This window comes from Desmodus rotundus, chromosome 10 (genome assembly GCF_022682495.2).
Source record: "Desmodus rotundus isolate HL8 chromosome 10, HLdesRot8A.1, whole genome shotgun sequence".
Classification (NCBI taxonomy): Eukaryota; Metazoa; Chordata; class Mammalia; order Chiroptera; family Phyllostomidae; genus Desmodus; species Desmodus rotundus.
In genome coordinates, this window is record NC_071396.1 from 82673211 (window position 1) to 82697535 (window position 24325).

The 24325-nt window shown below is 37.2% G+C and overlaps 1 protein-coding gene across 1 annotated transcript in view; it reads left to right on the forward strand.

The window, feature by feature from the left end:
* Positions 1-23106, forward strand: part of LOC112322896 (desmoglein-1-like) — a 40643-nt gene extending 17537 nt beyond the window's left edge. The window contains exons 7-15 of the mRNA XM_053913337.1: positions 314-448; positions 750-935; positions 3076-3335; positions 4772-4911; positions 9788-10024; positions 13581-13714; positions 14046-14103; positions 16412-16620; positions 18861-23106. Of these exons, the coding sequence (XP_053769312.1) occupies positions 314-448; positions 750-935; positions 3076-3335; positions 4772-4911; positions 9788-10024; positions 13581-13714; positions 14046-14103; positions 16412-16620; positions 18861-19922 (2421 nt within the window). The 3' untranslated portion in view covers positions 19923-23106. The remainder of the gene's footprint in view (positions 1-313; positions 449-749; positions 936-3075; positions 3336-4771; positions 4912-9787; positions 10025-13580; positions 13715-14045; positions 14104-16411; positions 16621-18860) is intronic.
* The last annotated feature ends 1219 nt before the right edge of the window (positions 23107-24325 follow it).

Sequence of the window (24325 nt, forward strand, 5' to 3'; positions counted from 1 at the left end):
ATCTCTGTACTCCTGATCATTTTGACCCACTCTACCCTTTATAAACATTTTCAAACATGAGCATAGAATAAGGAATGAGGCCTTTAAGAAATGTTGCTTTTTTAAAATGAGGCTGGATAAATATTTTGGGGACTAGAAGTGGAAACTTTCAAGTGATTCATGTGAGGTTTGTGAATTTTCAATAATCTGTGTTACCCGTATCCCCGCCATAGATTTATGTAACTGATGAGCCAACATTTTAAAAGAACTTTGCAAGAGACAGAATAAAGAGTGTCTATGTCAACTGTGCTGTGGTTTGTCATGTGTATTTTAGCAATATGGCCAATATTCTCTTGCTGTAAGAGGCTCAGACCGAGATGGCGGGGCAGATGGTTTGTCAGCAGAGAGTGAATGCAGCATTAAAATCCTCGATGTCAACGACAACATCCCATACTTGGAACTGTCCTCAGTAAGTATTTGTCTCTGAAATTAATAATTTTTAACTTACCACATTCTGAAACTTGTCTGAATATTCCTACTTACAGATGTATATGTAATCCTTAATCACATGCAACCGAAATGTAGACGTGTACTTTGTCAGTGCTTGTTTATAAAATGCAAGGGGGAAAACATTTGAACAATGAAACGTCTGACTATAAACACAGATCCCTTTTCTAAATAATGAGTAACTATAAACATTTAATATAAGTCTACTATAGTTCTCTCTCACACATACTTGGTGCTATGTTTTTTTTTCCTTCTTGTTCCAGTATTCCATACGTATCGAAGAAAATGCTCTGTATTCAGATCTGCTCCAAATCAGAGTCATCGATTTGGATGAGGAGTTCTCAGCTAACTGGATGGCAGTCATTTTCTTTATCTCTGGAAATGAGGGAAATTGGTTTGACATAGAAATGAATGAAAGAACAAATGTGGGAATTTTAAAGGTTATTAAGGTATGGTATCATTATATTACATATTTTTTCTCCTTGTCATTTTGTAAATGGTAATATTAAAATAAAATGTTAAGATTCCAGAAATTTGAGCCAGAGAAAGAAAAGAATTCCTGTTTTAAAATGGTATATACAATAGAGCTTTTGCATAGAGTACTTTTGCTTATATAATTTAATGAAAACAAGCACTGAATTCTAACTCATAACACTTGTATCTATACAGTACTCCACCACTGATCATATGACTTTTAAGAATTTTTAAACATGAGAGGTACTTAATGCTTACAATGAAGTATGATCAATCATTAAGGTCTTGTTTTAGAATATTTAGAAAAATATTTTTAAAATCAGATTTAACATTAATCTTTAAAAAATGTGACAACTATTATGCACTAAGAATACTCACCACATAAATGAAAGTTCTTTATTCCTCCAGTGTCTTTGTATGAAGTTAACATTCAATTGGTGCAACTGTAGAATCACATTCCCATTTCATTGTGGCTGCTGACCACAGTTTCTTATGACATAAATGCACTAGAGATTCCATCCAAGTCCCTAGAGTCCTCCTGTGTCCCTCTTACACTGACGATGCACCACATTCACCTGCAGTGAATTGCCTCTGAGAGGTGGGGGGACATGTCGGACTCCTAGGGAGCTGGTGGTGAAAGTTTCACCCTGTGCTGCAAGACCTGCCCAGTCTGCGTGAAAATTCGTGACAGCTGTACATGGACTGTAGGTGGTGCGTGCACTATGGACCTTTATAGCAAACTGTAACTCCTTTTCCACTATTTCCTCCCTTCAGAATAATCCTCAGAAACACACTCCTAAGGCATTCTGTCCTCCTAGGAAGGTGTGATCACCTGTTTCTTGTCTTCATAAAGCGTCACCATGTCTATAGCTTCCGTTTAGTGAGGCCATGAGCAGAGGCTTTAGGCTGTTCCCCACAGCATCCCTGTGATGGGTTATATGCCCCCATTACAGATAAATGCATTGGGGTTCAGCGAGAGTACGTAACCTGCTCGAGTTCTCATAACTAGTAAGTGGTACCTCTGGCATTCACACCTACACCTCTCTGGCTACTCAGTCCATATTCTTTCCATGACACTACCTGGGATTCCATGCTGGGTAACTGAGTCCTAAACCATTTCACAGAAAACTTCTATATTACTTTAGAAAATTAATCTTTCCTCACTAACCCTATCTGTGAAACAGGAATGATTTTGATTTTCTCCTATATATGGCATCATATATTATTTCCTTTTTTGAATATATACTATATATAATATATATTTGTGTTTCTGTGTAATATATATGTACACATGATTTTATAGCCATTCTTGGAACTGCAGTACAGCCCATATTAGAGCAAAGACTAAACACTTTCACTAAGTGAAGAGTTCAGTTTGTGAATAAATGGTCATCTAAGTTACTCTCATGTGAAAACTTAGAAAAATATATTTGGCATAATGCATAGTTAGAGGATTATATGAGGAGTTGATATTGAAACCACCCTTTATAATAAAAATGACTACTTGATTATTTCATAATATGAAAAAAATTTTCCAGAATATATTGAAAATATAAGCATTTCTTCTCTCTCTCTGTGTGTGTGTGTGTGTGTATTACATTCTAACACCAGACTTATTGCAAGAAGTCACATTTATAGAAGTAAAATTCTTCTAAATTGTTCTTTATGGATAAACCAGTCAAATGATGGAACCTACAATGTATCCTCCCATAGTTTGTGTACATAGAACTACTTTCTATTAACACGAAGTGATACAAGCTAACATAAACTGTCTTTGCCACACAAAGTGCAAGGATTGACCATATTAAGTTTTTTATTTGGTTTTCATTTTAAAAATGGTTCTATATGAAGTTTTTAATTTGATGAACAACTAGGACTCATGTCAGACATTATCAATTTTTGCAACAAGGATCTAACACAATTGGATTTTTTCTTACTATGCATACTTTATGTGTTTGTGCTCAATTAGAGATAAAAAGAGAATATATTCTATGTTTATATGTATCTATATTTAATTTAAAAAGAAGCCTAAAGTTTTCCTTGTCAAAGGATTTATTTCCCTTCGACAATTTCTTTTCCTCTGTTAGTAAAATTATTTGACTCTGTATTTTCTAGCCCTTAGATTATGAAGCTATGAAGAACCTACAACTTAGTATCGGTGTTAGAAATAAAGCTGAGTTTCATCATTCCATTATGTCCCAATACAAGCTCACAGCAACTGCAATCTCGGTGACTGTGTTAAATGTAATCGAAGGCTCAGTGTTCCGTCCAGGTTCAAAGACGTATGTAGTGACTAGTAATATGGGACAAAATTACCAAGTGGGAGATTTTGTAGCTACTGATCTGGACACTGGTCTCCCTTCAACAACTGCTAGGTAAGACTGACCTTTTCAACTAATTTTCATCACATGTTGAATGAAGTACATATATTTTTAAACAAATGTTAAGTATGAATTAAAATATTTTTTATTATTTTGAAACCATCATCTAATAATAAAAAGTACTAACCACTCAATTATTACTTAATTTAGTGCTTAACTTAAGAACATATAAAAATGTGTTCAAAGTGCAAGATGTAAAGTGTGAAGCTGTAAATTGTGAAAATATTACATCTTTAGAGTTTGACACTCCTGTGTTTATATATTTTATTGACCAATTAGCTGATTACCACATGCCAAGGTTATTTACCCTGCAACATTGTATGGACTGATTTTCCCATTGCCTGTTTGCCCAGATTGAAATCCATTACATTTAGTTACTCCCTTTGCTTTAATCAGCACTTAGTTGGTATTGGCCTTTAATAACTTTGGCATGAAAAATGAGGTAGATTAAGGAAAAATCATGTTATGTAATTTTTGTAACTTTGCATATCAAAATATTTCGACTTGATCATAGAAAATCAGTGTGGCTACGTGCACACATGTTTTACACGTGTGCTTGTGATCAAGAATTACAGTGGGGGAAAGGCCTCACAAATGAGTTCTACAAGGTCTTTCCTGCACTCTGCTCACACCACGTGAGTACTTCTGGCAGACTCTTGTCACACTGTACCCCCACTGCTGGTAAAGTCCTCATACCCTGCAGACGTGAGTCACTGAGGGCAGACCACCCCAACCGCACCCCTGGGTCCTCTTAAAGTTCTCTTCCCTGGGTCTGGTGCAATGCCTGAGACAGAGTTACTAACCAGTATTTCTTTAACAAAAATTAAATGAGGGGAAAAACCACATGGAAGTGAAAGACGAGGAGGAGAGAAAAGAGAATAGAAATAGGGCAGAAGCACAAGGAAAGGACATACGTAGTTTAGTATTCAAATGAAGTTCTGTGAAGTCATTGTGTATATGGAGAGGGGGAGTGGAAATAGGGAGGCCAAGCTAATGATGAAGTAACTTCTTTGGTAAGAGAATACTTTAGAAGTATTAATGAGCTCAGGAAGTCCTAGGATCTGGGTCTTCCAGGATAGCGCTGATGGTACCAAAACCAAATGAAATGAGACTGCAAGTATCAATGGAAAACTCCAACATCCAAGTGGTCATAAGAGACATTCCATCAGAAATGGCTGCTCAGAAACTCTTTTTCCTTAAATTTACATCTTTGTGTATTTGAATGTCCTCAAACACCTGGAACCGCCCTGAAAAAAAAAACATTGTCTGTAATAACTGAAAAGTACATACAGGGGTCATAACTACTGACCTACTGACCAGAAACATGTGTTTTATAAACAAAATCTCTCTCTCTCTCTCTCTCTCTCTCTCTCTCTCTCTCTCCTGTTAGAGAGCTGACATTAATGTGTACTGTTATCTTTCAAATACAGATATGTGATGGGGAATAATCCAGCCAATCTGCTCGCTGTGGACTCAAGGACGGGCATAATTACTTTGAGAAATAAAATTACCTGGGATCAATATAATATGCTTAATGGAAAATACGAAGGAACAATTCTGTCTATAGATGGTAAGAGATTAATTGATCAATTTATTACTTTTCCTTTGGATGGAGTTATGTATAACTCAGAAATTAAAATTTAACCATTGTATTTTGAAGTAATTATCTTTCTAACAAAACTTGTTATATTGGGTTTTATAGAACCAAATCTCTAATGATATGAAAGGCAGTGTAATTTAGTGGATAAGACCATCAGCTCTGGAGTGAGACTGGATTGGCATCCTGCACTTACTAGATACAGGATTTTAGATAACTTATTTAACCCATTTTTCCCTCACTCTTCAGTATGTATTTAAGGAGTTTCTACATGTAAAGCACTTAGATGTTCAATAAATGTTAGCTCTGTTTAATGTAAATAATTGAATATTTTAAATTGTATGTTTGTAAAATTATTTTCAAATAGGCCAGAAGCCAAGCTAACTGAATTTTACATAATCTTTAGACAGTTGATGTAAAACTTTGTGTAAAAATTTTGGAAGTAGCATCCTTATGTCACTCTTCCAAACCAATACAATTACATTATGCTGGTCACTGAACTAGGGAAGTTCCTGAGCTAATTCTAGTAAGCAGTACTGCTACTTCAGTCATCCTCCTCCCTTCCTTCTCCCTCTCTTTTTTCCTCTTTCAGTCATCCTACAACAGGGTTGACAGTTTCCACTTGCTTTACAGATGAGAAAGTAATAATAATAAAATAACATTGTTTAAGTCATTAAACAATTCAAAATTATAATGTTTTTTCCACAATCAATGAAAAATAAATGTAGTGCCTGGCTGGTATAGCTCAGTGCATTGAGGGAGGGCTGTGAACCAAACGGTCGCCTGTTCAATTCCCAGTCAGGGCACATGCCTGGGTTGCAGGCCCAGCATGGTGCATGCGAGAGGCAACCACACGTTGATGTTTCTCTCCCTTCCCGTCTCTCTAAAAATGAATGAATAAAATCTTTTAAAAAATAACTAAATGTAGTTTTAAAACTAATATTACAAATGAAAATGGGATTCCATCTATCAATAAACCTTATTTTGATTCAGTGCTGAAATAGGCTTAGGTGATTACTGGTTTACTCCTTTTCTTACATCCTGATGTGGATCCCGGCCCACGGGACCCGTGTGCTGTGGCTGCAGTGGACAAATGCACGCAGACTACAGAAATCCTGTGGAGAAAAAGGGGCGGCATGGCCACTCTCTAAGTGAGAGAGAGGGTGAGAGGGCCAGAGAGCCTGACCCCTGCCTGGACAGGCTTTTATTGCTTTTCTGGGTGCATTACATCTAGGATGATATACATTTACTATGCACAGGTTCACTGTAGGTGATTACCTTTTAGAGATAACAAAGGAAAGAATGTTGCTAATTACATCAAAGAGAAGGGTGTTACAGATCAAGGGGGAAAGTGGTTGAACTGGTTACACTCCATGCTAGGGAGGTTTAGCAGACTTTAGGAAGTTAAAGATACTCAGTAAACATTTGCTGCCTCAATTCAGGGTGAGGGAGTTTTAGCAAAAGCAAGTCTCATAGCAGCCTAGGTACACTGCAGGTCTGATTCCCCACAGGAGAACCTGTCTGTGGGCGTGGGTCCTGTGTGCCAGACCTTCTACCCCACTGGCTTCTCTGAGTGGGGGCTGGGCTACATTTCCCACGTGTGGAACGGTTCCCTATAACATCCAACATCAAGCTTAATTGGAGACATGAAGGGAAAATTGGAACTTAGCTTACAAAATTGTTAGGCTCCTGGCAAGGAGAAAGAATGCTTTTTCTCTTCAAAAATTGCAACCTTCTGGAACTAAATATTACATGTGATGGTAATGATAAAAGTAACAACAAAACAATAACATTAGAATTAACAGAGCTGAGATGAAAGGCATGGGATTTGCTATCATGGACTGGATTTAAATTTCTCTGGGATGTACTTCCAGGGGTATCTTTATTCATTAACTCTGAAACTATATATTGAATCCCAACCAAACATCAGCCATTGTGCCTGGTTCTAGGGTTACACCAATGGACAAAGGCTGACCACTGAACTCACATGTATATTAATATGATAGAGGTGAAAATGATTATGCCAAACAAAATCATTCCTTTATTTTTATCAAATTTCAAGAGTCTTAGGAAAATCCCTTAATATAGAAGATAATGCATATAGCTATTCCTTGTAGCATTATGTATAATAAGTAAATATAGAGGGCAATGTCAATAACAGGGACCTGGGTGGGTAAACCATTGTCTGCTTTATATGAAATTAGGTAGTCATCAGAAATTACTTTCATTAAATGCTTTTTTTAAATATGGAAGAATTCTTAAATGCAAAATAAAAAAATATAAAATGGAATGAGCTATATGATCTATCAATGAAACTTAAATATGTAAATTATAGGTGTTATAATTAAGGCCAAAAGATAATAAAACAGAATACCAACAGAGGTTGTCCTTGGGTAGTGCAATTATCAGTTTGTTTTTTCTTTGCTTTTGTTTTGCTCCTTTATATAATACTATGTTTCAAATTATATACAGTATCCATTTATTTATAATATAAGGAAATAAGCCAATAGTGTTACTAGTAATAATTCATAGTAAGATAGGTTGTAATAATTCCAACAGTAGTTTAGCATATATGCTACACACATGTGAAATACTATGGCAGGCACATAAATATTTCTACTTCTCTTCCCTTGCAGCTGGATGAAATTAGCTTTACATGACCTGAGTTTATAGACAGGAGTAGTACAGTATGTTAATAATTTGAATAATAAATCACATTTTCTTTCTTTAAACAATGTGCTATAATGACTTTTGTGGCAAACTTAGCTTCATAAATATAGGTTGCATAATATTTAAAAGACTAAGTGTTCAAAATATTAAAAATAACCTATGTGGCACAAAAACATTTAAAATAGCAGGAAAAAAGCTGGCGAAAGGGGCAAAAGGGGAGATGTTTCTCAAAAACTACAACTTCCAGTTACTAAATAAATATTTTCTGGGGACCTAATCTACAGCAGTGTAATTATAGATAACAATATTGTACTAATGATATATCCTTGGAAGAGTAGATCTTGAATTTTCTCACCACCAAAAGAAAAGAAATGGAAACTGTGTGATGTGATGGAAATGTTAGCTAACACCATCGTGGTAATAATCCTATTGTAATATATAAGTGTATCAAGCCAGCACATGGTACCACTTAAATTACATGATGTGACATGTCAATTATAGTTTCTCAATAAAGTTGGGGAAATAAATGGGGGGGGAAAGATTATGTTGGATTTTAAAAATTCCTTTAGTAATAACCACATGTAAATAATTGCAAGTGGGTTGGAGAAAAAGCTAATGTTCCATCCACATCATCCCGACGCTGCAGCAAGAATTACTGTGACCACTGAAGTCTGGCCTGCTAGCACCTGCTGATGAGGAAACTTTCCTACATGGTAGATGCTGCCTTTGGAAATCTCACCTCTAAAGGAGAAAACAGTCACCCCTGGAACTTTCAGTAACGTGGTTTTTCTGGAGTGAGCAATTCCATGCATTTTCACATTCAAGTCCTACAGAAAACAAATAGTGCAGATGTGATGAATAAATCTCTTTTAAGGTATCGTAGGAGAGAATAGGTGGAACAACTGTATACAAAATACAAATACAAGGAGCTTCCATTCATTTCAATAGGTGCAAAATATGACTGACTTTGTAAATCAAAGGTAAATGATCACAATAATGTGTTTTTAATATTGGTCTGAGCAACTTTTTTCATTTAAAATATCTTTTTTATCATCTTTCACATATACTATTTTTGGGTTAAATTGTAATAGATTGAATACATGGTTACTTTGATAGCTTTTAATGGACTAGTTTTGTTGCAAGATAAGGACACAAGTATAGATTCAAATATATTTCTCATTCAACTTTATTGAGGTATAATTTATATTTAATAAATACACCTCATTCAAGTGTAGAGCTTGATGGGTGTTGGCAGATGTATGCATGCATATATACTGTACATTGCCACAAACAAGATCTAGAGCATATTCATCACCACGAAGAGTTCCCTAGCACCCTTTTGCAGTCATTACTACCTGTCTGCCTCAGCCCATGTGCCTGCTGATCCAAATGTAGATGCCTTTTGATGTACTGCCCTTTGTACCACAAGCGCTCGAAATCAGCCTACTGTTTTGAAATATGGGTTGCTTGGTTGGTTGAAATAAACAGCAAATGTAGAGCAATTAAGTTGAAACAAATAACAAATATCCCTACCCCTGTGTTTAGTCAAGAAACACAGTGACACATGTAAACTTCAAAGGACAAGAAGAAAGGAAATTAGGAATGTTTGCTTGAGAAACAAAGTGTTTTACCTTCTGTTTGAAATGAAAGTTTGCCCCCACTTCCAATACTGTCAGCTCCCTCTCCTATAAGTTATTGGTTGTGAGTTTGGAATATGCTGCTTTATCACTAATAAATTTTTGTAGAAATGATATACCAGCCTGCTTGAACATGTTCATTTTGTCAGCCCATAAACAGAGAAGCACAAACATAATTGAAGAAGAAAGACAGTAAAATAACCAACAAGAAAACTGCTCTCTAATATAAGAAATGTGTAAGAACATAGTCTAGAAATGCCTCCACTGTGTCTTTTAACACACCACTGGCCAATACGTACTTTCTGTGGCATTTGCTGTTTATGCTTCTCAATACATGAGACCGGTTTTCCGGAGCACTAGTAGTCACAATGGTTTGATTTAAAACTGAGTCACGAACAAGGGATGATTCAGGAAGTTACTGATGGATGGGACTAAAGACGTTGAAATAAGTATTGATGCAAAAAGAAAATAGTTTTGTATTGTCCAATAATTATTATACTAAATGTATAAAATATTTCTTCCATTTTCAAACCTTGTTTCAGATGCTCTTCAAAGAACATGTACCGGTACAATTATTGTGAACCTAGAAGGTGGTGGCTGGAAAGGTCCTGAATCTACTACTATAAGAGTTATCGACAGAGATAAACCTGAACTTACTACTGTTGATACTTTTAAAAACACAGTTGGCATAGAGACGAGGCTGCCCGTTATCAGAGATAATGTACATTTTGGTCCTGCTGGCATTGGACTACTGATCATGGGATTCTTGGTCCTGGGATGTAAGTACTTTAACAGTTCAATTCCTATGTACCACACCTCAAAAATTGTTTTTGATCTTTTGAATAAATGCATTTTACAAATGCTTATTTTGTTCAACTATCAAGATATTTCTAGATTTGGTGCTGGATTGATAAAAAAAAAAAAAAAAACCAGCTGCTTGGCAGTGGAGGAGAAAAACTCTTTTGCATTAAACTTCAGTGTAATCGGAAGTCCCATAATAGGCAGGTCAAATTGATATTTGAGTGAAGAAGATAATGAGAAATAATCAGCTAAAAGAGAAAAGCCTACATAAAGAAAATAAATTCTCAGTGGGGTAATAACAGCATTAGCCTGATGAACAAGAAAAAGGAAACACAATATAAGGAGAAGAAAAATCTATGGGCAAACCGCCCACAGAATGAAGTGCTGGTCACTGACGTAAAGGACTCCAACAGGAAGAAGCAGAGGACCAGCCAGACTGCATGGGGACAGCTGAGACTGGAAAGATAGGCAGGCCCCAGACCCTGAAGGGATTTCATGCTATGCTAAGACTTACTGGAAGGGAGGCAGAGAGACGTAGGGTTAAACTTCAGCTCCTAAATGTAATTGTCTGAGTCTTTCAAAGCTTACTTAACTTGCTGAGCCTCACCTTTGTTGCCCATTATGACACAACATGGCTTTGTTGATGAGAAAGAAGTACCCCACAAGGAAACATTAGAGATAGATCATATTTAGAGTCACTACAGTGGAACTCATGAAGTATCTCGCCATTAGGGTGTAATACCCAAGGGACTCTCTAACTGGTCTTCAGCGTTCCCTTGGAGGACGGTAGATATTAGAGTGGAGATGAGCTGGCCCTACAGTCGCTGAGGAAGGAGAAGGGAGCTCTGAAGTAAGTAGGTTGATGTCCTCACATTGGTATTAAAGTAAATATTGCCATTTTTCAAGTATAGAATCATAAAATCGTAGTGACAGAGGATACCTCAGGTATTATTTAAGTAAAACATACACATATAAAATATGAAATCAGAGCAGTCCACATTGAAACATTTTTTCTGCCTTCATTTTCTTTTAGTGTATAAACAGCAATACAAGATAGTTCACACTATGTTTATTAGTGAACTGGATTTTCTCTGATTTTAAATAACTTTAACCCTTTTGAAATTATGAGGAAAATTGAATTCATCTGAAACACAAAGACTTTGGACATGCTATTAACACAACTTAACGTGGAGGATCTTTTCCTACAACTGAAAATTAAGTCCAAGAAACAAGAAACTAATAGGTCAAGTATTAGGATTTAATTCTTATTTGTTTGTAAGAAATGGAAATGAAAATTTCTATTAGAGGAGGAAAAGAGTTAGAGTTAATAATTCTAAAAGGTTATTAGAGGAGAAAAAAGACAACATTCTTATCAAAATAAACCAAGGCAATAAAAATGCTACTGAATTTGCAGAATATAACATAAAATATATAAGAACATGTGATTCCCAAATTTCCCTGTCTTGGACATATTAATTATTAACCAACATTTTAAAACTTTAAATGTTTTTCAAGATAACAATTTACCCAGGTGCTGATTACCTCTACTGCAGAAAAACAAAAACGTTAACTTTGAACTTCCCTTTCTATTGATGACTATGTTTGAGTAGTGTACTTAATAAAAGATTTATAAATAATATTTGGGCTTTAGAATCAAATACCTCTAGATTCAAAGCTATCTCTAAGCCTGATGTATTTTCAAGAAAGCAAAACACCAGGAATTACTTTTCTCCTTTTTTTCTCCTTTTCTCTCTCTCCCTCCGTCCTTCTCTCTCCCCCTCTCCCCACCTCTCTTTAGGAAAACAAATGTGCATATTATTTATTACACTAACAAAAATGATCACTAATAGTCATACCTTCTAGAAGATAAAATCCATTGAATTAAATACATTAACAATAATTTACATACAACAAATATAGTTTCCCAAACACCATAGATAAATCATTTTAAATGCACATTTTAAATATAGTATATATTTAGGGCTCAGAAGTAACCTTGAACATTTTAAACAGCAAAAATATACAAAAGAGTGACAATTAGAAATCATACTGGCAAAGTGCCCCATGTTTTCATCCAGAGACACACCATACAAATCTCAGGTCAAGAAAACATTAAAAACTGTTTGGTATATAAGAATATTTGGGGCGGAGGGCAGGTGGAGAGAATAACAGCTTTCCCTTTGGCTTAAGGGAGTCAACAGTTTGAAGTCATTGAACCTGCATTAGAACCCCCTAAAGGAGTCAGAATTCAGAGACAGAAAACTCAGAGAGGCAGAGAGCTCGGTGGGTTCTTCACTCCCTTCACCAGGCCCAGCCCAGGTTCCCGCCTAGAAAGAGCTGCTGAGGCCTCTTCTGTCTCAGAAGGGTTATCACGTGATGCTGTGGGTGGTGCTTTCATCTTACCGTCTGCAATGAAAGATGATTTGTGAGATGCTTTTTCATTTAAAGCACAAATGTCTGTATCCCAGCAGATGAATCTGCAGGCCCTGCTGGGAGTGTCAGGGCAGCCTCTGCTCCTACAGGAGGGGTCCTGTGAGCAGGGAGCCTGGAGGGGGCCCAGCAGCCAGGAGCTCAGCTGTCAGTGGGCACCCCAGAGCTGACTGTAGTCACCTTTCTACCATCAACTTTAATCAGCGCTGCCCTCTTTTCTGAGCATTACAATCTGACTGCAGGCTGATCCCTGTGAATACATTTGGGTACAACACATTGTCCTCCAGGTGGGGGGGGGTAGTGACAGGCAGGTACCAAGAAGGGTGCAGACACTTTCTCTTCTTCTCAGGAAACCAGGCTTGTCCAGCATTTCCCCCTGTCTTATTACTCTCCTTACCGCGTTCCTCCCTGCTTACCTTGCTTTCTTCTTTCCCTCCTTCCTCACTCTTTAAAAAATCTACACATCCTTTCCTTCATACACCTATTCATTCCAAATCACTATTTAAGATCATATCATGTAAAATTCCCTGGAATAGAAACTTCTGTAGGTAAGAAAAATCCTTGCTTAATAGAAAAAGACATTGTTAAGCAGTGTAATGTTCTTCATCTCTGCATGAGTAAGTTCAAGAAAAGGTGTCTGTCTAGGGGCAAGTATTAGCCTCACAGAGGATAATGGCTGAAAGCATGAAGAAGGTGTTACTGTTGAAATAAAAGATCAGGCATGTATGAAGGGACAAATTAAAGACAGGGAAGAGGAAACACAAAAAATCAACCCTCTGGACTGGCCTTCCCAGCTCTCTTTTCCTCTCCTTTACTATTTTCCTGAGTAATGACGGGGGGGAAGACGCATCTGTCTCAATAGTATCACACTATTTGCAATCTGAATCCCGTATAACAAACGAAAATTAATTGTAATCTAGTATACTGAAACTCGCATTGATTTTGATACCTCACCATTACTCAGTTTATTTTCTGACACCTTCATAATAATTTAGGACCAAATTGGGTTATATTAGGGGTTCAAATTTAATCACAAAAAGCAAGTCATTTTGTTTTAATATGGCCCCACTGCTAATTTCAATATTCCCATCCTCTCCTCACCAGTGGTCCCACTTTTGCTGATCTGCTGTGATTGCGGAGGGGCACCCGGTGGGGGAGCTGGCTTTGAGCCTGTTCCTGAGTGTTCAGATGGAGCGATTCATTCATGGGCAGTAGAAGGACCCCAGCCTCAGCTGATGGTGAGTGCTTCTGTAAGAAAGGGCCTATGGTGGTCACCTGAACCCAGCCTTGTGCGCATGAAACCCGATGTGGTGATCACCTCCAGTGCATGCCATTCTCTGCTCTGGGCTAGCCAGTGGGGAAGATGGAGAGGAGTCAGAGATGCATCAAAATTAGGTGGAAGTAATCGGGGGAGGCTTTCTGAATGAGGTTCTTGTTTTACATGGATTTCAGAAGGTTTCTAAGTAGTATTTGTTCAGGAAATCTGAGTTAGTTTGACAACTAACCCAATGTGTAATTATAGACAAACAAGCCACTACAAATGAGAAAATGTTGTTTCTTGTTTTTCAGGATTTGACACAAATACCACTGGATAATGCAAATGTGATTGAATGTATTGACACTTCAGGTAGAATTTTATTTTTTTTAATTTTAATAACTCAAATGACTCAGATGGAATTTTGTTCTCTTTTAGCATACTTCACTGTTCTTCAATTATTTTATTTATCTTAAAAGTGTCCTTATTATTCCTTTTTATTTTATTTTTTTATTGGTGTTCAAGAACAGTTGTCTCCATTTCACCCCACCCACTCCCCCTCACCACACACATCCCCACCTCCCACCCTGGATCCTATCTCCATTTGGCTTTGTCCTTGTGTCCTTTCACCAGGAACATGTTTATTATTCTTTTTTAAATGACTGGTTGCAAAATAAATGATAAGGAAAACCCTATAGTAAGTAATATGCTTATAGGTTAAATTTTTAAAATCATTCTCAGTCCTCAGAGAACATTTAGGAGATGATGACCTAATTAGGATGTCTATAAATAGGAAAGAATAACTAAATTGTAACCACAAGTCAATATCGGTTGTGGTTTCTGTTGTTGTTGTTGTTGTTCAATAGAGTAAATCTTATTTACCCCAAAAATATGAATTAGAATTAAAGTACAACCCAATTAACATAAATCTGTGCATATTTATTGAGACTAAAATCTACACTCACAAACACTGATTAGAACTAAAGTGCAACACCATTAAAATAGATCTGTGCTCATTTCCTGAGACTGGAATCTACCTCCACAATTCATGGATGGTTCAAAATCACTCTCACTTCCGCTGCTCTCATGACAGAATTAAATACCGCAACCGTTCTCGGTGTCTCCATAAATCGTGACCTGAAGAGGGTTGTCCATGTTATGAAAATGAAAGTAAGTGGATGAAACACTATTAAAATCTTTCAAAGCTCTCATCTGAGGTTGTGGGCATGCGGTCGAGTCTCTCCCTGCAGGTGGGTAAAACTATCAGTGTAGCTTACTTTACAGGGGTCTAGACCAATTGACAGGCAGACACCAGGGGACAATTAGATTTTCACAGTAAGTGAACAACTACCCCTGTCATAAAAAAGAACCATTAAAGTTTTAAAACTTCTTATACTTTTGAAAAGAGTTATGCCATCTTTCCTTGTTTCAAGGTAAGTAAATATTATTGATTCTCTTATTTTTCTCTCAGTTTTCAACAAGCTTGTAATCATGACCCTTCTTCTTTAAACTCTTTGAAATGTAAGAGGCACAACACATTTGTAACTTGTAGAACTGGACCTTACTAAAAAGTGGACATGCCTCTCTTTACACCTATTTCTCCTCCTGATGAATCGATTTTTGTTAATAAGACCAATGCCCCCCTCCTCAGAAGTAGCAACTCATTCTCTTATGTCTTCTTATTTATTGATATACAATCAGCTCTCAAAACTTGTCAAATCTACCAGCATATGTTTATACCTTTATTGTCTCATTAAGTCTCAAATCATTACCCAAACTTGAAGAAAGCACAGTGAGAGGCACCAAAGTATTAATTAATTAATTAATTAATTAATAATGTATTAAAGTAATACATTAAGGGTCAAAACACATTGACCCTTAAATCAAGATTTTTAATATATTGAACCATAGGACACCTTTCCCATGTCAATGTGTCCCTGTCCAAGGCACTTCTGTAGTCCAGGCTGTTGCTTTATCTCACGTACCCAGAATACTGTAGCAGACTCCTACTCGCCCCTCACATCCCACTGCACAGTCAAGATCCCATGCAAACCTTTCCCCTGGCCGTGGCCATGGCTGCTTCTCTGAAAGCCATTGTTCAGGGCCTTCACTGGAGGCTCTGTATTTTGAGTACATTGGGGTATTATCATACTATTTAACTACAAGAATTTAGGATAATCCCCCAAGTTTTGTTGCTTTAAATTTAAAATATTGCAATAACTATGTGTGGTGCCTGCTAGATACTGGAAATTTTAGGGGAAACACTAAAGTATAGGATGGTCTAATCAACATGTAGGAAGTCTGTAACTAATACAAAATAATATTGAAGGTAAACAGAACTTGAAAAAATATTTTACTTAAAAATAAATAAAAAATGAATAAATAAAATAATCTCTAAAGCATAGGTTTTCATTACCTCTATGCTTTTTGTAAGCCCTCTTCTAGTACAACTTATACCTACCAAAGAATAATTAACAAGGTAATTAACAGATTAGTTAACAATGGTATTTTGAACTCAATATCACATTTATTATTCTTGCATTTAAATTTCACCTTCATTTTTTCCTTTCTTATAAATGCATATTTAAATGAAGGAACCATACATTGAAGTAAGTTATAGACTGATGTTCAGTCTATAATACCCTACATGAAGTAAATTTAATTTGATTTACATTTTCAGGGGTTTACACAAATGAGTATTATGGTAGAGAAATGCAAGACATGGGAGAAGAAGAAAGAATGAGAGGATTTGAACTAACTGATGGAGTTAAAACATCAGGGGCACATGAGACATGTCAAGAATATTCTGGAACATTAAGAAGAAATTCTATGAGGGAATGTAGAGAAGGAGGTCTGAATATGAACTTCATGGAAAGTTACTTCTGTCAGGTAAGGGCTCCAGCCCCCACGCCTTCCTGTCCATCCCAGACCCACTGCTGTGCCCCAGGCTCCCACACTTTCCCTGCGGGGCTTTGGCAGGCATCTCCTAGCTGGGCTTCCAGCCTCGAGTCTTTATGGCTGGAGATGCATAGTGCTGCTAAATAATACAGCTAAGACTCGGACTGAGGCCTGTCACTCCCCACTTAAAAACAGCCAATGGTTTCTGTATGGCATGAGGTCCAACATGGCAAATAAGCGTATTCACATATTGACCCCTGCCCTCTGATCCCCAATTTCCCCTTACTATTAATTGCACTTGCCAAGTGCCTTGCCTTAGTCACACCAGTCTGTTGCCCTCCATGTCTTTGCTTATGCTGCGCCTGTACTGGAATGCTTTCATCTGGTCATCACTCTCATAAACCCCTACCCACCTCCAAAAACCCATTCAAATATCACTGCCTCTGAAGTTTTATTGTTAACTGTTTCATTGAAAATAGGATGGTGTTTCCTTGTCAGTATTTCTGTAATACACATTCTCCTCAACTTGCAGTGGTATTATGTCCCCTAAAGCCCCTCATAAGTTGAAAAGGTTTAAATTGAAAATACATTGAATACACCTAACCTATCAAATATTCTAGCTTGGCCTAGCCCATATCCACTGAATGCTCATCACTTTTACACCATCATACATTAAAATATTGTTAAGTTGAGCCAATGTATGCCAGGGACCATATATACTTGGTTTATACCTTTTATAGAAAATACCATTGCTAAAACCTGTAAGTTTATATGCTACCACACTTTTTGGTGCCTTAAATAAATGTTCTCCATATTATGTTGCTATTACCTAGTTCAGTACAATGCACAAAATAAACATTCTATAAGAGTGTGTTCAAGACCTGTAGTACAATTCCAGAACAGTATAAGAACCTGTAAGAATCAATTTTGCCATCCTCAGGTAGAGACAGAATTGCCTGTGGTTACATGCCATGTGATACTAAAGCTTTAAGGAATTTACTTTTTGATACACATATGCCCTTCTACATCCTGGCTGAAAATGCCTTCATGAACTCTCCTAAGTGTCTAGATGGTGGCTGATATTTTGAAATAAGATACTAGTAAAAGCCTTTCAAATCCCAGTGGATAATAATAAGAGCTCTGTTCCTGAAATCCATAAGAATGTTACCTATCCAGGTCCCAAAAAATTAATATATTTTCATGAAAAGTACAATTTGGCCTCCCAACTTCTGCACTTATAGCTCTTTCTGCCCAGATCATTCTCTCTGCTTTACTTGCCATCGTGTGATTCAAATCTCCGATCAAACATCACTTTGGGGGATGCCATGCCTGACCATTGTACCGGAAAGAGCAACCCCCATCACTGTCTGTCCCTCTACCCAGCACTCACCACCTCCTGACAAACATGTTTCTGTGTTGTCTGCCTCATCCTGCTCAGCTGTAAGCCCTGCCAGAAAAGGACTTTATCTAGTTCTGTTCATTACTTCATGGCCAAGTTCCTAACAGAGTGTATTGCAAATAGTAAGGACTCAGAAACTACTTGTGAATGAAATGGCTCCACGAGTTGGTTTTCCAATAAATGCATTTCTGATACTCAGCCTGAAAGTTTGCAGTCCATTATCACGAACACCAAAGATGAACTAAAAGTACACATGTCTGTGGGTTTTACTTTGAATTGAAGGAGATCTAGTTTTAAAAGTCGTCATTGCTCACCTTCAGTTCTAAATCCAAAAATTGTATAGATCCAGAGTTAAATTTTTCTGCTGTTTTGCTGAAAGAGCCACATTGAAATAAATTTCACAGATTCACCATAATCGCTCAATGAGGAAAGGAAAGCACAATCCTGAATGAATTCAAACCAGCTACATTTATAAATAAACCCAAAAAATACACAATTTGGTGAACTTCAAATTCAGCATTTTTAATTACCTCCCTCTAACTTGGTCGCAAAGTATTTCATGCTATTTCTTTATGTGCTTTTGTGTCCATTGCACACTAATACAAAGTCTATTTAAATAAATCTTAAAATTCAAAATGTTATTGGAATGATAGTTGAAATAATTTCTCAGCATATTATTTCATTTTATTATATGATTTTTAGAGCATCTCTAGTAGCTGTTAGAATTTTCTTTTTTCCTTTGGTAATGTCATGTAAAAAAATTAATGATAAGGACTTCCATTACTGTTAAATATGTGTTCATGACTTCCTTTTCTCTCCTCTGCCAACTTAGAAAGCATACGCCTATGCAGATGAAGAAGAAGGACGCCCATCCAATGACTGTTTGCTCATATATGATAATGAAGGGGTAGGTTCCCCCGCTGGCTCTGTGGGTTGTTGTAGCTTCATTGGAGAAGACTTGGATGACAGCTTCTTGGATACTCTGGGGCCTAAATTTAAGAAGTTGGCAGATATCACCCTGGGAAAAAATGTTGAACCATATCCAGACCTTGATCCCTCGTGGCCACCTGAGAGCACTGGACCCATTTACCCTCCACAGGAAACAGAGCCCCTTGCTAGTGGGCCCCCTCCCATCTCCCCATGCTATGGCACTACCACAGTCATTTCTGAGAGCACCTACCCCTCAGGACCTGGTGTACAGCATCCTATGCCTATTCCTGATCCTCTGGGCTATGGGAATGTCACGGTGACCGAGTCTTACACCACCTCTGGCACCCTGAAGCCCTCTGTCCACGTCCATGATAACAGACACACCTCAAACATGATGGTAACAGAGAGGGTAGTCGGCCCGATCTCTGGTGCCGATTTGCATGGAATGTTAGAGATGACTGACTTGAGAGATGGCTCCAACGTTATAGTGACAGAAAGAGTAGTAGCACCAGGTTCAAGCCTACCCACCACTTTGACCATCCCTGATCCTAGAGAGTCTTCAAACGTGGTAGTGACAGAAAGAGTAATCCGACCCACTTCTGGCATGATGGGCACTTTGGGTATGCACCCCGACTTATCCAATGCCCACAACGTGATTGTGACAGAGAGAGTTGTCTCTGGCTCTGGTGTAACTGGAATTAGTGGCCCAGCCAGGATAATTGGAGGCAGTGGCACAGTCAGCAGTGGCTTCATTGGCAGTGAAGCTGGAATTAGTGGTGGTGGCATGGGGCTGAGTAGTCTGGAAGGAGGCGGGGGCCTGAGCAGCAGCATGGGGAGGACAGCCACCATTGGCCACATGAGGAGCTCCTCTGACCATCACTTCAGCCAGACCCTTGGGTCCGCCTCCCCTAGCACAGCCCGAAGTCGAACCACCAAGTACAGTACAGTGCAATATACTAAGTAGCCAGGATCCCAGCACGCTTTTTCTCAACGGTTGTGACTGAGGTTCAATTCCCACCACCAAAGACCTGACAATGTCATTTTTGATGCACAACCCGGTGCTACGGTAGCTGTGGAGCAAGGTGCGAAACCACAGTGAGAAAAATAGGTGAAAACAGTGCTGCTGGGCAAGAGCTGTCCGTGGCATTGGTCAACTTTTTTGTTATGTTAATACTAATGGAGTCATGACAGGGAACTAAAACTTGATTCAGGGTTTTCTTCACTTCTGTGTGGCCTGTAGTGCATCTCTAGCATGTGGAAGAAATAAAACTGTCATATAAAAGCATGGGTCTTCTGATCACAATTGACATAATTCTCTTGCTCTTTTTTCACTTGCCACATAGCTCAGGCAACATTTAAAAAGAACTAAACATGCCATATGTATTCATGTATGTGGGACAGATTTGAAATTTGTGCCCAGTACCCTGTCCATTTCACAGATATTATAAATAAAAATCCAACCACATATTCAGACCAGAGTTAACCATTAGAGAAAAGGAATCTAGTTACATAGTGAAGTCCACCAGGCACCAAGCACTCCTAGTTTAGTGACCACACTAGGTAAAACAAACCTCAAATTGGAAAATGTTTTCTAGAAGGGATATTGCATAGGAGAGTGGCAACGGGGTGAGATCCTTTGGGGCAAACTGGGATTGTCTTGGGGTGTATCTTGAGATGGGGCTGCAGCTAAAATTTTTATGGAGTGTCTGTTTCTAGTGTAGGTGCAATATCAACTGCTTTGCCTACTGTGAGGTTGCAGGATATCACACTCATTTTTCCCTTTACTGCTGTGGCTCTGACTTAAAGAAGGAAAACCTGCCAAGTGTACTTCTCACACTGAGGCAAGTAACAACTGACACGGTCGTCCTCACCCGTGATAAATGCCCTTCCAAGGAGGCGGATGGGAACAGCACTGTATTTTGATATTGCTTATATTTATATTCAGCTTCTTCATTTTACATCTCCTAAGTTTAAATGATTTACTTAAGCTGAGCTATATGGTTAAGTTGGGGGAATTTTCCTAATGGGATCTTAAAAAGTGTTTTTAGAACATTTAAAATGTTCAATGGGGTAACTTGGAATTTTTCCCTAAAGTAATAGGGTACTATTAGTTTGAATTGAGTTTAGTACTTTTTTAAACAACTCTCTGATGCTATTTTGAAAGGTCAGCCAGGAATTCTTAACCAAGTTGACAATATTGTGTTAACACAAATGAAATTATCCTAGACAACCCCATTTCCTTATTCTCTCCCTTCCCAACTGAATTTTCTCATTAGCATAAATTCTACATTCCCGATTTGATTTGTCAATGCACTCTTGGCTTATACATGCTCCATTTATAGATTCCATATTATATCCCGTGATATATTTTTTCCACCTTCAAAATTTAGTGATGTAGTATTTATAACATGTCATTTACATGGGTTTGCTATATAGTGTTCCCTGTTTAAATGTCTGTAAATTGAATCAACGCATTCTTAGCCAGAGGTAAATTTACCATTGCGTGGTAGAGGAATAGTTCTTCTCTTTTCTAAACTCAGTGTTATTATGAGTTTCACTAAAGTAAAACTATATATGACAAAATCTTTTAAGGATTATTACCCCCAATTACTCAAATTTCTCAGAGTCCTACAAGATCAAAGAATATTCAACTTCCAATACTTGTGAAAGAGGACTAGGGAATGAATTATTTTACCCAGGGCTATTTTGCTCTATGTTATAGCAGAAGACGTCAATATTTTCCAAGCCACAATATACACATTATTTTCACTCTGTAGCCTACATAAAACTGTGATGTTCTGTAGCATGCTGAAATGCAGAGGTGTAAATAAAGTCATTCACAGGGAGTCTTTCTTTTCTTTCTTTCTTCCATTTGGGGCTTCCAATAGTGATGGGTACTTTTTCCAGAAATAAAGGGTATTTATTGAAATATACTTGGGTATGCCTAGCTTGTGGAGTTTGATGAAATATCATCTTTATTATTTAATTATTAGTTAATTAAAGTGTCTGACTTCTTAAGAGGTAGTCCATGGGGAGGGGCAGAATTTAATGCATTATAAGTACTTATTTTATTATTTAATATCAACCAAAATACCATCTTGAGCTAATTTTTACAGTGAATTCCAGATATATCTGGTACATGTTATTAACCTCTCTTTACGTTGCCTTATTTAACTGAATAAACACTGAAAAACTACAAAAAGTAAAAGTGTACATTGAATTACTTAAAACTTTCATTAGGACATGTTTTATTTTCATGTGTAAAGTTTATAGTCTCATAATCTTCATTCAATGTAATATTCTGACAGAATTTTAATTATATAACTTCAAACTTACATATTCACTCTCACTGGATATTTTTGATTATGTACACAAATCATTTCTGGGTTTATATCAACACTTGAGTGTCCTCCAGGCTATGACATAGATGACACACTTGGACTTTAGTAGGAGTTTAAAGGTGTTATAATCATTGGCCAAAATGGCCACAGCTACTTGGGAAAGACATTTGAAGCCCAGAAGAAACTTAAAAGTATTGCCGTGTTATCTCATGCCTATTAATAAATTCTAACTTTTTATAAGATTATTAGCATTGTTAAGACCTACTTCACATTGCTCTTGAATACGCCAGTAGATTCCACATAGATAACACTATCTCCATTTTTCAAATGACAAAACTGAAACACAGGGACAGTGATTGGTTGAGCCAAGGCCATGCAGTAGAAGATCCAGAATGTAAACTGTTTCTCTGACTCCAAAATTTGTTCCTTTCCCTCTATGCCAAGCAATGTCTCCAAATTAATAGAAATATCCAGATTGTTCACCATTGCTGAAAATATCAGAAACTGGCAGAAACAGCTTAAATAAATAATACGATACATCCAGGACCACGGTGCCCTTGCTCATTTTGTAATAGTTGTGATATAGTAATCAAGACAATTTAGGAATAAACTCTTATTAACTAAGCCTCTATGTCAGAGATTTTCAAACTTTATTACATCCAATCCACTTTGGGCACTTACCAGTAATATAGCTTTCTGGGACACGCACTGTAAAATGTGGCTTAGTAAGTGTAAATAAGACCTAAAAATTGACATTTTAAGAATACTGTGAAAAATAGTTTTACATTATGTTTTATTGTGCAAAGCATTGATTACCATCAAATTTAATATCTCTGAATGTAAGTAAGTATTTTTGATGGTGACAAATTTTATTAAGTTCCTGTTGTTACTCTTTGATGTGATTGCAGTCTGAAATAAAAGTTGATGATATAATATTGATACAAGATCCCTATTAGAATTGGGCATTTCTCTTATATTTCTCAATCAATATCCCTGAATATATGCAGATTGTATTGGGTGTTCTTCTCCCTGACTCTAAGTCCACCATTCTATGACACATAATATACACGCCTGACCACTTGCATGTGCGGTTCCACAAGTTAGTCATCAGCACTTCGTAGCACCAGCTTGATGATATCACGGAATTTTGATGATGTTTGCAGTTGCTTGTGCTGGAAAACCCTCCCAAGAACCAGAAACATGTCTTACAAACCTGTTGCCAGGTTTCTTGTTACAACTCTGTCATAATTGCTGAAAGATATATATACTACTCACTGATGACAACCACAACTTTATTCTTAAAATCCTCAATAATAAAAAAATAAAAAATAAATCACTGTTTGAGATCAAGTGATGAGGAACTGAATGCAACTAATACTAATTATTTTTCAAAAGTTGAGATGAAAGAGAGTTTCTGTGGACACGGAGACTAGAGACATGCTATAAGATCTAAGGTGGCAGAAATTCTGGAAACTGGGCCTTTGATTCAATAGGACTTAAAATATTTATTGGGTGTATAAAGGGTCCAAAGCAATGCCAAGGAAGCACAGGGAAGAAGACATATTCCCCAACTTTAAAAAGCTTTAACTTCTCAGGAAGCCTGTTCATAATATCTACAGTACAAATCATACCATCATAAATGACAGTTCCTATGGCCACACCCTAAGCCTTGAGAAACTGACCCACTTCTAACATTTAAATCATAACACAAACATTTTGGGACAACAATCAGCTCTGCTTCCAGAAATCACATTCTTTTGCTTCTAACACACATGTCTCTGATGTCATTCAGACTCCCAGACATTTATATCCTGCATTTCTTCAGAATTAATCACTTAGGGGATCTAGTCCTCATTTTTTTTCCTCTCTAGAGCAAACTCCATGGTCTTTCTCTTTGGATACTCTTGTCAATACCCACTTTCACATTATTCTAGGTGTCTGTGGAATTCACTAATCATCATCCATTTTCAAAATTTGCGGCTTCATCCTCTTAGATGACACCTTTCCTTCTTGAAACTCCATGTTG